The sequence below is a fragment of the Phocoena sinus genome, chromosome 8 (genome assembly GCF_008692025.1).
Source record: "Phocoena sinus isolate mPhoSin1 chromosome 8, mPhoSin1.pri, whole genome shotgun sequence".
Lineage (NCBI taxonomy): Eukaryota > Metazoa > Chordata > Mammalia > Artiodactyla > Phocoenidae > Phocoena > Phocoena sinus.
In genome coordinates, this window is record NC_045770.1 from 61,083,446 (window position 1) to 61,100,469 (window position 17,024).

At 40.1% G+C, this 17,024-nt stretch overlaps 1 protein-coding gene across 1 annotated transcript; it reads right to left on the reverse strand.

Moving 5' to 3' along the window:
- Positions 1-9,131: 9,131 nt before the first annotated feature.
- Positions 9,132-10,235, reverse strand: LOC116758255 (olfactory receptor 51E2). Its single transcript, XM_032641092.1, has one exon. The coding sequence runs from the start codon at positions 10,190-10,192 to the stop codon at positions 9,230-9,232; it is 963 nt and encodes a 320-aa protein (XP_032496983.1). The 5' UTR covers positions 10,193-10,235; the 3' UTR covers positions 9,132-9,229.
- Between the last annotated feature and the right edge of the window lie 6,789 nt (positions 10,236-17,024).

Sequence of the window (17,024 nt, forward strand, 5' to 3'; positions counted from 1 at the left end):
GCCCAGCCCATCTGCTCTCTTACCTGCTTCCACTCCTACAGCCACACCCTGCCAGAGAGACCATTCTAAGGCATGTGTGTTTCATGTCAACCCCATTTCCATCCTTTTAACCACTTCTTTGTTGGCTGCCCGTCACTTACAGCAAAAAATTCTGAATGCCATAGCAGAACCTGAGACACTTCAAGATTTTTTTAAAAATCTTTTTGAGCAGTTGTAGATTCATAAGCAGTTGTAAGACTTAATAGAGAGATCCCATGTATCCTTCACTCAATTCCCCCAAAATTAATATCTTGCAAAACAATAGTACAATATCAAAATAAGGATATCGACATTGCTACAGTCATGATACTTAAAATTTCCATCATCACAAGGCTCCCTCATTTTTTTCTTTTATGGCCACTCCCACTTCCCTCCTTCCCCATCCCCTTTTTAATCCCTAGCAATCACTAGTGTGTTCTTTATCTCTATAATTTTGTCAATTCAAGACTGTTATATAAATGAAGTGATACAGTATATAATCTTTTGGGATTTTTTCTCACTCAGCATAATTATCTGGAGATTTATCCAGCTTATTCCATGTATTAATAGTTCATGTCTTTTTAAAATTGAAGCATAATTGATTTACAATATTGTATTAGTTTCAGATGTCTGACATAGTGATTCGATATTTTTATACATTACAAAATGATCACCATGATAAATCTAGTTACCATCTGTCACCATACAACGTTATTGCAGTATTACTGACTATATTCCCTATGCTGTACATGACAACCTCATGGCTTATTTTATTTATTTATTTATTTATTTATTTTTGCGGTATGCGGGCCTCTCACTGTTGTGGCCTCTCCCGTTGCGGAACACAGGCTCCAGACATGCAGGCTCAGCGGCCATGGCTCACGGGCCTAGCTGCTCTGCGGCATGTGGGATCTTCCCGGACCGGGGCATGAACCCGTGTCCCCTGAATCGGCAGGCAGACTCTCAACCACTGCACCACCAGGGAAACCTGGCTTACTTATTTTATAACTAGAAGTTTATACCTCTTAATCTCTCTTACTTATTTCACTCATCCCTCCACGCCTCTCCACTCTGGCAAGCACCAGTTTGTTCTCTGTATCTATGACTCTGTTTCTGTTTGTTTCTTTTGTATTTTAGATTTCACATATAAGTGAAGTTATATAATATTTTTCTTTTTCTGTATGACTATTTCACTTAGCATGATATCCTCCAGGTCCATCCATGTTATTGCAAATGGCAAGACTTCATTCTTTTTTATGGCTGAGTAATATTCCATTATATATATATATATACCACATCTTCTTTATCCATTCATTTATCAATGGACACTTAGGCTGCTTCCATGTCTCGGTTATTGTAAATAATGCAGCAATGAACATAGGGGTGCATACATCTTTTCAAATAAGTGTTTTTGTTTTCTTCAGAATAAAAACACAGAAGTGGAATTGCTGGACCATTTGGTAGTTTTAATTTTAATTTTTTGAGTAACTCCCATACTGTTTTCCATAGTGGCTGCACCAATTTACATTCCCACAAACAGTGCAAGAGGGTTCCCTTTTCTACACATCTTTGTCAACAGTTGTTATTTGTTGTTTTTGTTGATAGCCATTCTGACTGGTGTTAAGTGGTGGCTCTTTGTGGTTTTGATTTGCTTCTCCCTGATTATTAGTGATGTTGAGCATCTTTTTATGTGTCTGTTGACCATCTGTATTTCTTTTGAAAACTGTTTATTCAGGTTCTCTGCCCATTTTTTAATAAGTTTGTTTGTTTGTTTTTATGTTGAGTGTATGAGTTCTTTGTATATTTTTGGATATTAACCCATCATCAGTTACATCATTTGCAAATATCTTCTCACCATTAAGTAGGCTGCCTTTTGGGTTTGTTGATAGTTTCCTCTGATGTACAAAGGAAAGCTTTTTAGTTTGATGTAGTTTTATTTGTTTATTTTTGCTTTTGTTACCCTTGACTGAAAAGACTTATCCAAAAATTATTCCTAAGACTTATGTCAAAGAGTGTACTGCCTATGTTTCTTCTAGACATTTTATAGTTTTAGGTCTTACATTTAAGTCTTTAATCCATTTTGAGTTTATTTTTGTATATGGTGTGAGAAAGTAGTCCAGTATGATTCTTTTGCATACAGTTGTCTGGTTTTCCCAACACCATTTATTGAAGAGGCTGTCTTTTCTCCATTGTATAGTCTTCCTTCCTTTGTCATAGATTAATTGCCCATTTAAGTGTGGGTTTATTTCTGGGCTCTCTAGTTTGTTCTATGATCTATGTGTCTGTTTTTGTGCTGGTTCCATACTGTTTTGATTACTGTAGCTTCGTAGTGTAGTTTGAAATTAGGACGTGTGATACTGCCAGGTTTGTTCTTCTTTCTCAAGATTCTTTTAGTTATTGGGGGTCTTTTTTGTGTTTCCATACAAATTTTAGAATTATTTGTTCTAGTACTGTGAAAAATGCCACTGGCATTTTGATAGGGATTGTGTTGAATCTGTAAGTTGCCTTTGGTAGTATAGCCATTTTAACAATATTAATTCTTCCAATTCATGAACACATATATCTCCATTTGTTTGTCATTTTCAATTTCTTTCATCAGCCTTATGGTTTTCCAAGTAAAAGTCTGTTACTGTACTTCCTTGGTTAGATTTATTCCTAGGTTATTTCATTCTTTTTGATGTAATTGTAAGTGGGATTATTTCCTTAATTTCTGCTGAGACTCAGAGCATGGGGATTTTGTGTGTGCTCTTTAAGAGCAGAGTCTCTGTTTCCTACAGCCCTCTACCTCTCCTATATGCAAATCCCACTGGCCTTCAAAGCCAGATGTTCCAGGGTTTCATCTTTCTGATACAAGACCCCTGAACTGGAGAGCCTGATGTAGGACTTGGATATTTTTTTTCATCGGGAGAACCTCTATTGTGATTATCCTTCTGTTTGTGCATTACCTTCCCAGGGATGTGAGTCTTGACTACACTGTCTCTGCCCCTCCTACCCATCTGATTGCGGTTTCTTCTTTATATCTTTAGCTGTGGAAAATCTTTTCTGCTAGCCCTCAGGTCATTCTCATAAATAGTTGCTCTGTAAATAGTTGTAATTTTGGTCTACCCGTGGGAGGAATTAAGCTCAGGGTCTTCTTCCTAGTCCATCATCTTCAATAGTTTATTCTTTTTAAATGCTGAACAATATTGTAGGGCATGTTAAACTGTTTGCTTAACCATTCATCTGTTGAAGAACATATGTGTTGTTTCCAGTTTTTGGCTATTATTTTATTGTTACTATAAACATTTGTGTACAAGCTTTCAGTGCAAATAATTCATTTCTCTGAGATCAATACCAGAGTGCAAATGCTCAGCCATATATCAGTTGCATGTTTAGTTTTTTAAAAACTACCAAAATGTTTTTCAGAATGGCTGGCTATACCATTTCACATTTCATCAGCAATGAATTAAGTAACCAATTTCCCCACATCCTTGCTAGCATTTGATGTTTTCATATTTGTAAAAACAGTTAGCCATGCTAGCAGATATGTATTGATATCTCACCATGGTTTTAATTTTCATTTCCTACTGGCTAATAACTTTGAACATCTTTTCATGTGTTTATTTGCATCTATGTATCTTTTCCCATGAAATATCACTTTATGTTTTTTACCAATTTGTAATTAAAATTTTTTTCTAGTTGAATTTTAAGAGTTTTTTATATTCTAGATACTAGGCCTTTTTTGGATATGTAATTTGCATACACATATTCTCACACTCTGTATAGTTTCTTTTTATCCTTTTAACTGAGTCTTTGACATAACAGCACTTTTTATTTTTAGTGAAGCTTAATTTATCAGTTTTTCCTTAAATGAATTATGTTTTTGGTGTCAAGACTAAGAAGGCTTTGCCCTAAATCCTGAAGATTTTCTTTTATGTTTTTCTAAGAGTTTTACAGATTTATGCGTACATCTAAAAAGTTTTACATTTAGGTCAGTGATTGACTTTGAGTTAATTTATGAATGTATTGAGATATAATTAACAAATAAAACTGCAATATATTTAAAATGTACAATGTGATGATTATATATACATATACATTGTGAAAGAATTGGATTCCCACCATTAAGTTAATTAACAAATTAACTCAAATATGAATTTTTTTTCACTGAGAACACTTAAGTTATACTTTCTTAGCAATTTTCAATTATACAATATAGTATTATTAACTACAGTCATCATGTTATACATTAGATCCTCAGAACTTACTCATCTTATAACTAAGAGTTTGTATTCTTTTACCAATGTTTCCCTATTTACACCTCCCCTACTCCAGCCTCTGACAACCACCTTTCTACTCTCTGTTTCTTTGAGTTTGACTTTTTTTCATCTTGATTCCACATATAAGTGGTAATGTGCCCTATTTGTCTATCTCTGTCTGAATTATTTCATTTAGCATAATTCCTTCCAGTTTCATCCATCTTGTCATAAATGTCAGGATTTCTTTCTTTTTAAAGGCTGAGTAACATTCCGTATATTATATATATATATATATATATATAATATGTATATGTAATATATATGTATATCACATTTTCTCTATCCAGTCATCCACTGACAGACACTTAGGTTGTTTCCATACATTGGCTATTGTGAATAATGCTGCAATCAATATGGGAGTGCAGATATCTCTTTGAGGTAATGATTGCTTATGGCATTTTTATTTTTAATTTCTTGAGTGATCTCCATACTGTTTTCCATAGTGGCTGCACCAATTTACAGTCCCACTAACAGTGCACAAATGTTCCTTTTTCTCTACATCCTTGCCAACATTTGTTATCTCTTTTCTTTCGGATAATATCTGACATAGGCTACAGTATCCACTATTGTTTATTTTTGTATCCTCCTCATTTTTTTACAGAGCCTAGAACATTGTAAGTTATCCTCGAACGTTTAATGTTAAATGACATTAAAAAATAGGCATTGGGCATGGATTCTGGCATCAGTTGGGAGAATTCGTGGTGATCATCATTGGAAAGAATCTCAGATATGTTGATTCTGGTAATCTCTGGTCCTAAATGTGTATTGAGAGTAAATATTTTCTTCTAATAATAAAAAAAGCCTGAGGAAATCTCTATCCCTCAAAACAAAATACAAACTTATGTTCTGTCCTTATTTCTTGTCAGTCCAGTGTGGGATAAATGATGTGCTGTTCAGAGATGGGGGCTACATTTAATTACTGGGGAGTGATGGGAGCTGTCCTGATTACAGGGCAACCTCAGACACGTTGGCTCTCATGGGGAACTGGCTACCTAAACTGGTGCTGTCCACTGTCCAGGCCAACATAAACATGGCTGGGAACAAGGCAGTGCTTTTATGGTCCTCAGTCCCTGGAGACCCTTTTTCACTGGAAAGATACTCTGACTACAGTGAGCACTTGCCTGAGACCAAGAGGTCTCTCATGCAGGGGCTGCCTGCAACTACCTCGACGAGTTGACTCAGCTCCCTGAGCACCCAGAGGCCTCCTCCTGGAAGCCCTTCCAGGTCATTGGGAAACAAAATGCAAACACTCTCCCAGGACCCTAGTCTGTGTGAACAAGCAATAAGCAATGGTCATAACCCCCCTTTAGTTGTCACCTTCTAGGATGCAATCACATTTTCCAGGGACAACTTTGAAACTATGGCCTTCTGTTGATCTTCCTCCTGTAGTGCATAAAATCAGTCATTTCAATCCAATTTGAATCCCATGTAAGTCCCACCTCCCCTATCTACTACACTCCCTTCTTTATCCCATCTCCCAAATCTTAGTCCTGGTACTGGTATAAGAGAAAGAGAGGAAAAAAGCCCAGTTCCTAAACTCCAAGCTCCCAGGCTAATGTGATCAGATGAGTGTTTAAAAAAAATCTGTGTGTCTTGCTTGCCAAAGGCAGAAACCCACATTTCTATCCCCTCAATGTCCCTGAGAGGCAGGAATTATTATCCACCTCCTCCCTGATGATGATGATAATAATAAGTATTTATTGAGTTCATACTATGTATTAAATATTGCACTACGCATTGTGCTGGATAATTGCACATAATCCTCACAAAATCACTGAGTGGTCGATTCTATTATTGCTCCTAATAAACAGAAGAGGGAAACGAACCTCACAGGGAGTGAATTGACTTGACGAATCAGAATGGTTTGCTCTCTCTGTTGGACGGGGCTTCCTTTCAGAGAGCCCGTGAATATCTCCTGTGTGGAAAAGCCTCAGTCTTTGAGAGAAGTTTTGATTTTTGGAAAGAGCTATAATTGGCAGAATAGGGGAGTAGGAGATCAAGTTGATAAATACTGTGTTTGGGTAAACAGCATGTGTGGCCTCAGGGAAGGGGGCTGGTTTTCTTATGTGGGTCAGAAAGCAGTTCCCAAGGAGACCCTGGAGAGCTTCAGACTTGGAGGACCTTTAGAATTGTTCCTGGCTTCTTAATGCTCAGAGCACATAATATTTAGGATAGAGATGGGATTTAGAGTTTATCTAACTTAATCATCAAGTTTACAAACTTCGTTCAAAGAGATTGTGATGTGATTTAGACAAGGTCACCACTTAGTGGCAGAAGAGGGGTTCTGAGCTCCTAAATCTCATCCCAAGGATCTGTCCTCCTCCCAATATGGGGATTAAGTATCTTCCTCTTTGGGATACTTTTTTAAAAAATCTTAATAATATATTTCCTTTAACCCAGTGTATCCAAAATGCAATCATTTCAATATGTTCTTGTTATTAAATTGATGGTGATATGTTTTATATTCTTTCTTTGGTAATTATTTATCATAGCAAAACATACATAAAATGTACTATTCTAACAAATTGTTTTAGGTGTACAATACAGTGAGATTAAGTATTTTCACATTGTTGTGCAACCATCAGCACTAGCCATTTCTAGAACTTTTCCATCATCCCAAACTTAGTACCCATTAAACAATAACCCCTCATTCTCCCTTCTCCCTGGCCCCTGGTAACCTCTATTCTACTTTCTGTCTCAATGAATTTTTAGTACCTTATATAAGTGGAATCATACAATATTTGTCATTTTGTGTCTAGCTTGTTTCACTTAGCATCATGTTCTCAGGATTCATCCATGTTGTAGAACGTATCATTATTTTGTGCTTTTTTATGGCTGAATAATATTCCATTGTATGTATATACTAATTTTGTTTATCCATTCATATGTTGAATAACACTTGGGTTATTTCCACATTTTTGGCTATTGTGAATAGTGTTGCTATGAATATAAGACGTTTGACTACTTTTAAAAAAGTGAAAATCTTAGGGCAGAGGGAGGGGTAGGGGAGACTGCAATAGACTATGAATAAATTGTATGGCAGTGAACAGTGAGGAATTTGGGAGCATGAGATACACACTTTATTAAATTGTCATCCTCTTAGGTATATGGCAATAGCCAGGAGGGTATGATTCGAGGCAGAGTAATGCACAGGAAAATAAAAGAGGATGGAAGTTGTGAGGAGAGACATAGGTGGTTCAATCTCATAAAACGAGGCTCCTGACCTCATTATTTGGGGTGAGGCCTAATACCTGAATCTCCACTTTTGCAGAGCATTGAGCACCCCTTCGTTTCTTTAGGGAAATCATCCATTTCTTCCATTTTGTCTCTTTCTCTCAGCCCTGGTCTTTTTGCATTGATTAGCTGCAAGACTTTGAAGCCTATTCTACTGCCTCTGGGCAGGGAATCACAACTGGATGCTCACAGATACATATGCTAGGAAGACCCTTCTCCAGAAGAGAGGTTAAGAGTCCGAGCTTCCTTCCTCCTGAGAAAGAGCCCACAGGTTGGAGTCTCCCCATGGTTTATCCACCCTAATCCCCCACCTAAGACTTGTTCGGTGAAGCTACTGAGGGCACACATAGGCCCAATGACTGCCTTCAGATTTTAGCTTCTCATCAGACCTTCTCAACTATACAATGGGAATAGCCCATCTTGAGAAAAGATGCATTCAGATTTCTGCACTGGTGGGAAAGAAGACCAGGGAACTTCTCACATCTCCAAATCTGAGTTTATGGGATTCGATAAACATGAAAGAAATAGGTGTTACACTTAGCAAAATTTTAAATAAAATTTATAATATCTTACACTTAAGTTGAAACTCAGACATTGGAAATGTTTGACAGATACAGAATACACTTAAAAAAAGGGAGACATGATTGAGAAGATATCTTCTCCCTTAATCTGGAAAGAAGCAGGCTGTAGAACATGAATGGTCACTGTAAAACATGAAGAGTAACCTAGATTTGTTGCTCACAACAAGGGCAGGGTTACCACTCAATACAGATGCAGTCATTCACCTCATAAGGCACACAGCAGAGAGAAAACAGGATTTACACAGGCTGAGGAAATAAATGGCAGATGTTAAACAGGAAGCAAGATAGCATGGATATTAAATAACTGTATTTGGTTATGAAATTTAATTTCAGATCATGGCACAGCACCCACAAGCTGTGTGACTTAGCTTTCTTGTTAATGTAAACCTCATTTCTTTCACTGGTAACAGGGGTCAAAAAGAGTACCTACCCCATAGGTAGAGATATTTCGTTAGAATAAATTTTCAAAAGTGAGATTACAGCATTAAAGCCTGTAACATTTATTTATTTATTGACCACTCCACAAGGCATATGGGATCTTTAGTTCCCTGACCAGGGATTGAACCTGTGCCCCCTGCAGTGGAAGCGCAGAGTCTTAACCACTGGACCACCAGGGAATTCCCTAAAGCATGTAACTTTTAAAAAGTTCTTGCTATATTTTGCCAATTACACCATCAGCTGTGATGCTCGAGGATATGTGTTTCAACACAAACTCTTTCATTGTGAATTTTCATTAATAAAAACTGTAATTTAATCGGCAAAAATGTTACGTATTGTCTTACTATAGAGTTCTTGGATTACTAGTCAGAGCAAATTTTCCCTTGTTTCAAAACCAATTGTACTTTTTGTCACTCTTCTTTATGTTCTTTAACTATTGATCTATTTTATTATTTAAGCCTTTTATATAATAAGGATGTCAATAGTATTTTTACCTGTGGAAAAGAATTACGGTAGCCTCAACAACTTCACCCCAAGCAGAGGAAGTGTTTGGAAGCCAACCAGAGAAAAGCACTGATGTGTTTATGGGCAACTGGGATTAAGCTAACATTAGGAAATCATTATATCAAGCCATTAAGGATAAAAGTGCCATGGTAAGTGTCACCTGCCTCCCACAGCCGGAAAGTCCTTGTCACAGCTGATCTTAAACACAGCTAGCGCCCGCGTTCTGATCTGTTTGGTCTTGACACCATAAATAATGGGATTGATCACTGGAGGCAGAAGTAGATAGACATCACCCATGAGAACATGCACAGTGGGATCAAGGCTGTTTCCAAAGCGGTGCACCACTGAGAGGCCAATGAGAGGCACATAGAAGGCCAGTACCACACCAATGTGTGACACACAGGTTCCAAAGGCCTTGGCCCGTTCTGACTTGGAAGGCAGCTGCAGAACTGTTCGTAGAATCAGAAAATAGGACAAAGAGATGAACAGGGCATCCACACCCATGACCACCAGAATGGCAGTAAGACCATAGACCACATTGGGCAATGTGTCTGCATAGGCCAACTTCATTACATCCTGGTGCACACAATAGGAATGTGAGAGCACGTTGGATTGGCAGAAGGCTAGCCGTTTGATGAGCAGAGGCAATGGGATGAAAAAGAGGGATCCACGGGCCACGGCCACCATGCCAATCTGGGCTGTCACTCTATTTTTGAGCACTGCGGCATGGCGCAGTGGGTGGCAGATGGCTATATAACGGTCAAAAGCCATGGCCAGCAGGATGGTGGACTCAATGGCTGAGAGAGCATGAATAAAGAACATCTGGGTCATACAGGCGTCAAAGGTAATCTCCCGGGAATCAAACCAGAAGAGGGCTAGGATCTTGGGCATGGTGGCTGTGGACAAGGCCAGGTCGATGACTGCCAGCATGCAGAGAAAGAGGTACATGGGAACATGCAGGCTGCGCTCCACCCTTACGATGAAGACCACGATGCAGTTTCCAAACACTGCCACGGCATACATAGAAAGCAGGGGGAAGCCGATCCAGAAATGAGCTTCTTCTAGTCCTGGGATACCAATAAGCACAAAGGTGGTATGTGTGAAGTTGCAGGCACTCATAGCTGGCACGGAGAAGGGGGCACTGGAGCAGGTGAGGTCACACTGGCAGCCTGCTAGCCTGTTAGGATAAGGAGCACAATCAGAGAGGCTGGCCCTGGAGACCTGGGAACTGAACGCACCTTAGCTCTCCCTCCCCTACTCTCTCTTTCTGCTTCTCCAAGTCATTTGGGCTCTCTCATACGAAGGCTCTTTGGAGCCTCCTGCCAAATGGGAAAGTGACAGCTCAAATTCATTTAACATTCACTACTCTCTAAGTCCATTTACACTTGTAAAAGGGAACCTGGAGATCACAATGCTTATCTCAAAATCTATCCTTCCCAAGTTCCCTGGATGACTCATCCTGGCCCATACCTTCACTGTCTGCATACTGGGCTGCCCTTTTCTCAGCTAGGTGTTAAGAGATACCTTACCTGGAAACTCTTCCTGAGAGGCTGTGTTTTCCTTTTACCCTTCCTTTCCCTACTCTTCCCTTCCCCTCCCTTCCCTTCGATCACTCATCGGTTCTGTAAGCATTTACTTATAGGACTTATTATATATGGAGGCTATTTGATAGATGCTGATGATACAGAGTCAAAGACACATCTTTTGCCCTTCAGATGCCCTGTCTAGGGTGAAAGATAGACAAGTAACCCAAATATTAGAATCTTGGGATAAGTGTAAGCAAAAGATGTGCATTTAATGCATGGGAGGGCGAAAGTCATGATCAGAGGAACCTTCCTGAAAAAAGATGGTCCTTCTGTTTAGTCTTGAAACATGAGTAAAAATTAAGCAGACAGAGAAGGGAATAAAAGGTGTTCCAAACAGTGGGAATAGGGAGGTTTTTGGTTTTGTTTTGTTTGCAAATCTTCAGGATTCCAGGTCCCCAGGTCTAAGGTCAGTGGAAGAGGAAAAAAACACAATTGTGATTAAAAAATAAAAACACAAAATAAAAACTAAGAAAAAAAGGCCAAAATCAATCTCTTAAGGTAACAAGGAAACTTCTCTGGGGTCATCAAATGAAAGGCAGTAGCTCCCTCCAATGAATTCCTGGGAGATGGAGGTGCTGGCAGGATCCTAGCGGCCAGGCATGGTCTCTGTGAAGGCTCTTCTCTCTGTTCCTGGCGATGGGTTCCTCCACACTTAAAAGCTGCCTCTAAGGCCGCTCTCACTGCCACGAAGAGAACTTGATTGAGTCCTAATACTCCTAGAGCTTTGTCTTTCTTGGAACTTCTGCTGACCATTCATGTTAGGCGAGACGTTTCTTTTTTAGGAAGCCCGTGTCGCTCTGCCTCACCCTGTTCTCTGACCTATCGTCAAACTGTCTCCCTGATAGGCTCCCTAGGTGCCCTGGTATTTAGAGCTAATTGTCTCTAAAGAGCTAGGGGCTTAGCTTCAAGAAGAGTTTCTGAATCTTGAGAATAAACTCTGCAGGTGTCCTCATCAGTGATATTCAGGTTAACCTGTTCACCCCCCGCCAGGATTCTTCTTCACTCCTAACCTGGGTCCTTTCTGCTACTGGGACATACTCTTCTATTTGGCCTTAGTGGAGAGAGTTTGGAAAACATGGGTCTTAGAATATAATACGATAAAATGAAAACTAAAATTTTAAATTGGATTATCCTCATCTTGGATAAGCAAGGAAGAACAGATCCAAGGTTCAAAGGTCAGAAAATCCACACCTCTGTTTACTCTTCGTTCTTCTCCTTTCTCAGAGCAGCCTTTTTCAGATGCAGATGCTCACAGGCATGGAGGGGAGCAAGGGGAGCACAGTAACACACTTCCCCTTTCTCAGGGCCTCTGACGCTACTGCATCAGCACTGACAGACAGGAGGGTCGCTGCTTGTCTCAGGGTCAGATACCTCCCTGACTCTTCTCTCCGCAGGGCCCCTTTTCTGCTTTGCTGGTAACAGCCTAAGACTTGGGGCCATCATCACATCTCCCCAGTTACCTATCCCAGAAGACCTCATGTGTCCCTCCTATGTGCTCTGGCCTTCTGCCTAAAGTGACCCCTGGCCAGACCCAGTTGCAGCTTCAATTTGGGTCTGAATGAGGTTGTTGCATTTACTCTCACTAGCCTTTCTGGATGTCAGCTAATGCTCTGGAACATTTCGTCTTGGCCCGTGAAGATGGGGATGCAAGGGCTTCCCCTTCCCCTGCCATGAGACAGTTTGTGGGGCCTTCGAGGTCCCTCAGGATGGCAGAGACCTTGGTCTGCCTGACCCCAGTGAAGATGCACTCACTTGAATATGGTACAGTCCTGTTGAGATGCGGCTGAATCTGACTTTTCCTTTCAAGTACAGGTTTATTTATAACTCTGCCCATGAAGCCCATGGGGACAGGCTAGGGGAATATAGACTGAGGGCCCAGACAGGGGACAATACCTCCATGGCCACTCGTGTGTCACTCCCACAGGCTTCCCACTGTTTCAGTCTGGTGGGTGGGAGGGCGATCACCAGGGACCTACCGCCTCTGCCATGACTCCCGCACTTACACATATAGGGCTCTAGACAATCTATTTCCGCTCCTCCAAGTAACTCAAACTCCAGTTAGCCACAGTGGTTAGTGCTTTTCCTCATCAGCTACTTTGCTAGACACAACGTGGGTATATAGTTAGGTCCTTGGGCTCTAGGAGTTCACAACCTCTTTACCGAGATGGGTACACAAAAATGTAGTCCCGTAATTCAAAAGAAGGTCGTGCACCTCTCGAGCTTTTCTTTTCTTCAGTTGATGACACAGACCCTGAGGTAGGGAAGCCACTTTTCATTGCACCTGGGTCACAGATAAAGAATACATGACAGAAAGTCTCTTTGCTTAGATCACACAGTTAGTGAGTTATAGTATTGGCCTGAGAACCAGGTATTCTGACTCTTTATTCATTCACATTCAACAAATATTGATCAGGGGCCTACAATGTAATAAGAAAAATAGATGCCACACACACCAACCTCCATCCTCACGCAGTATTCTGGTTAGGGGGACAGACAATAAATGGAGTTGATATAAAAAGTGAAATAAGATGTTAGGTAGTCTTATGGAGAAAAATAAAGGGAAGAAGGGAGCAGATAAATATCAAGGGGGTAGTTGACATTTTTTTTTTTTTGCGGTACGCGGGCCTCTCACTGCTGTGGCCTCTCCCGTTGCGGAGCACGGGCTCCGGACGCGCAGGCTCAGCGGCCATGGCTCACGGGCCCAGCCGCTTCGTGGCATGTGGGATCTTCCCGGACCGGGGCACGAACCCGTGTCCCCTGCATCGGCAGGCGGACTCTCAACCACTGCGCCACCAGGGAAGCCCGGTAGTTGACATTTTAAATGAAGCTCCTGCACAACATTATGTGCAGAAGGCCACACATGATGAAAACATTTCAGGAGCCCGAGGGAGTGAGAAATATATTTATGGAGATATTTGATGAAGACCATTCCAGGAAGAAGGAACAGAAACTGCAAGTAAAGTTCCTGAGAAGGGAAAGTACCTGGTAGGCCAGTGTTCCTGAGCAGAGGGAACCAGGGCAAGAATAGTAGGCAGATAGAATCAGAGAGGTAATGGGGAATTGGATAATATAGGGCCTCAAAGGACTTACAGGATTTTCACTTGGACTCTGGGTTCAGGTAACTGCAACAGTGGCCATGTATCCACCACTGTTCTGGCTTTTAGGGAAGTCTCCAATTCATGGTGAGCTTGTCCACTTGGGTCACAGATGACATTTACTCTGCAACACCCATTCCCCAAGTGTCCAGATTACACACTCACTTCCTAGGAATGGAAACTTACAAGTTTCTAGGATTGTTGGACAGTGGGGCTTTTCACACGTTAGTGGGTGGCAGGTGTGCTGGGGGAGAAACCTCTGTAGAAGTAGTGAGGACATCTTGACTGTCCAGTTCTTAAAACTGAAGCTCCCTCTCCTTCCCATGTTTAGGACTCTGGGTACCCCATCCTTCTTCTCTAGCCCAAGCCCCTCTTTCTTTCTCTCCTCCCTTTCTCCATGACCCATCTTATGTCACGTGTAGAAAAAAACAAGCAAAAATCCAGTCTGTAGGTCCACATTATCTGCACTTTTTTACTTATGTCCAATAGTGACTAAGACGTGGTCCCTGGTCTTGAGAAGTGGGCAGAGTCTGCTGTGGGGAGAATGGTTACAGTAGAGTCTAAAAAGGGATGTCAGGAGGAAGGTGCTGTAGGAGTACCTCAGAAGGACACCAGACAGACTTGAGAAGTCGTGAAAACATCTCTGAAGGAAAGTCACTTCTATTCTAAGTCAGGAGAAGGGAGCGAGTGAGGGTGCTGTAGGTGGAGGTGACAGCTTGTGCAAAGACTTGAAAGTGAGATAGAGCAATCAGGGTTAAGGAAATGCAAGTTGTTTGTTGTGTCTGGAGCATAGAGAGGAAGCAATGAAACTTGAGAGGCAAATGGAGCCACAGCATCCAGAGATGTTATGATTTTTCTATCTGGCAGGCCTTGTTTTAGGGTCTGGAAGATAACGCAAATGAAACAAAGAGTTCTTATTCTCCAAGAACTTACCTTGTAATGGGGAAACGAGACAAGAAATAAACAGGTATGTAATATGTTGGGGGGAGGGTGAAAGTGCTAGAAATTAAAACAAGGTAGGTAAGGAAGAGAGAGTAAATCAGGCAGGAATTGAGGGAGAGGTGTGTTGTCATTATTATTTTTTATAATATAAAGGGCCCTGTAGTAAGGGGACACATGAGCAGAGCCTGCATGGTAAGAGGCAGTAAGCCAAGGGGGCATCTGGAGGAAGAACATCCCGAGTAAGGAGAACTGCAAGTGCAAAATCTGCAAGTGCAAAGTCTGAAGATGAAGCATGCTTGGTGAGTTTAAGGGACTATTTGGAGGCTAGTGTAGGTGTAGTAGAGTAAATAAAGGGGAGAGTAGTTGGAGATGAAGTTGAGATTATGGAGAGGAGCCAGAACACATAAATCCTTACAAGATATTATAATGACTGTGAATGTTCCCTGGGTAAGACAGGGGGCTTCTGGAACATGCTGTGCAGAGGAAGCGACATGATTTGTCTTGTGTATTAAAATAATCCATCTAACTACGGTGGGGATTAGTTTACTTTACTGTACTTTTACTTTATTTTACTGTACTGCAAAGCAAAAGTGGATTAAAGGAAGATTCACCAGGAGACTATAATATTTCAAGTTCAAGATGATGATGGCTTGGATCATGGGGGTAGCAGTTGAGGTAGTAGAAAGCAGTTGTACTCCAGATAGCAACATCTGGAATACCTGGAAGAAAGAGTCGTCAGCATTTGCTAAAAGGTTGGATGTGGAATGGGAGAGACAGACAGGTGTCAGGAATAACTCCAAGGGTTCTATCACAGCAACTTGAAAGGCAGAGTTTCTGAGTTATGGAAGACTGTGGTTGAGAATGTTTTTTCCTTGATGTGAATATTAGGATATGGTTTTGGACATGATGAGTCTAAGATGATTGTTAGATGTTCAAGTGAAGACAGTGATGCATAGGCAATTAGATATGAGTCTGGACTGTAGATATTAATTTGGGATTTGCCAGCATATAGATGGTATTTGAAGACATGATGCTAGGTGAGATGACCAAAAATGAGAATATAACAAAGAATAAGACAGGTCTGAAAACAAAGTCCTGAGACATTCCAACATACAAAGATCAGGAAGATAAAGACTAGCAATAATTGAGACTAAAAATATTATTGTCAAATATGCTGAGGATTTTGACATCATCCTAATTATTTAGTAGCTGGTACTGTAGTCACTTAATAAATTCCCTGTAGATATGAATGACTACTTGTACTTCCTTGCTGGATCTGATACCAGCTATAGGGCCCATCATTAGTGAGTGACACCAATGTGCTATTGAAATATGTACTTTAAAATTTCTAGAATTATTGGATATACCCAGCTTGGAAAAAATAATTAACTTGCTGGATTAAGCCATTACATAAAAATATGCTACAAGTTAAAACAATTCTAATAACACAAGTTGTAATTCCTTTGCAATTCTAGTCACTTTTCAGTTTCTGCTGGGGCAGAATGTTGACAGAGGGCAGAAAGAAATTTTAGAATATGCTTAGTTGGGGAAGAACATCAGGTAGAAATACATTTGTGAGGCTTGAAGTTTTTTGGGGGGCTTTTCTTCCATAAATTGATTGAAAATTTCTAGAGAACAGAGTTTTGTTTTTTGTTTGTTTGATTAAATTATGTCCCCCAGTACAAGTTAATTAATTCATGTATAAATGTATATTATCTTGTTTATATTATATATAATATACATAAATGTTTATATTATATATAAATATAGTCTAGATATATAAATATATATATAGTTTATATTATATACAGCAATACAGCATTAAAGTTAAGAGTGGGGGGACCCTGGAATCAGTTTGCATGTGGATATGAAATATGGCTTTGTCACTTACTAGCTGTTTAAATAAGTTACTTAACATTTTTGTGCTTCAACTTTCCCATTGATAGTAAAAGTAACTACCTTGTAAATGTTTTGAATATAAAAATGTGTTAATATATGTAAAAAACAGAACTATGACTGGTCAAAGGAAATAATAAATGCTAGTTACAATTATTATTACAGTTAGAAAATACTACCTATTTCTCAAAAAGGAGTCACTTTTTCATACTGTGCCATTCTAACTGCCGTGAATGTTTAAAGTAAAAAGAGAAAGACTACTGGCAGGATAAACAAGCATAAGCAGGATAAACTCTTTAGAACAAACAGTGATCAGAGGAGAAATTCTAGACAGGCTCTTCATTCCTCCCATTCTTATGTCTATTGTCTCCTCATTTGTAAAATACAGAGGTCAGTCAAGCTGATTTTCTAAATATATTTCATCTTTGATTT

Coding starts and splice junctions, on each gene's coding strand:
- LOC116758255 (XM_032641092.1), bottom strand. CDS start 10,192: ATGAGTGCCTGCAACTTCACACATACCACCTTTGTGCTTATTGGTATC.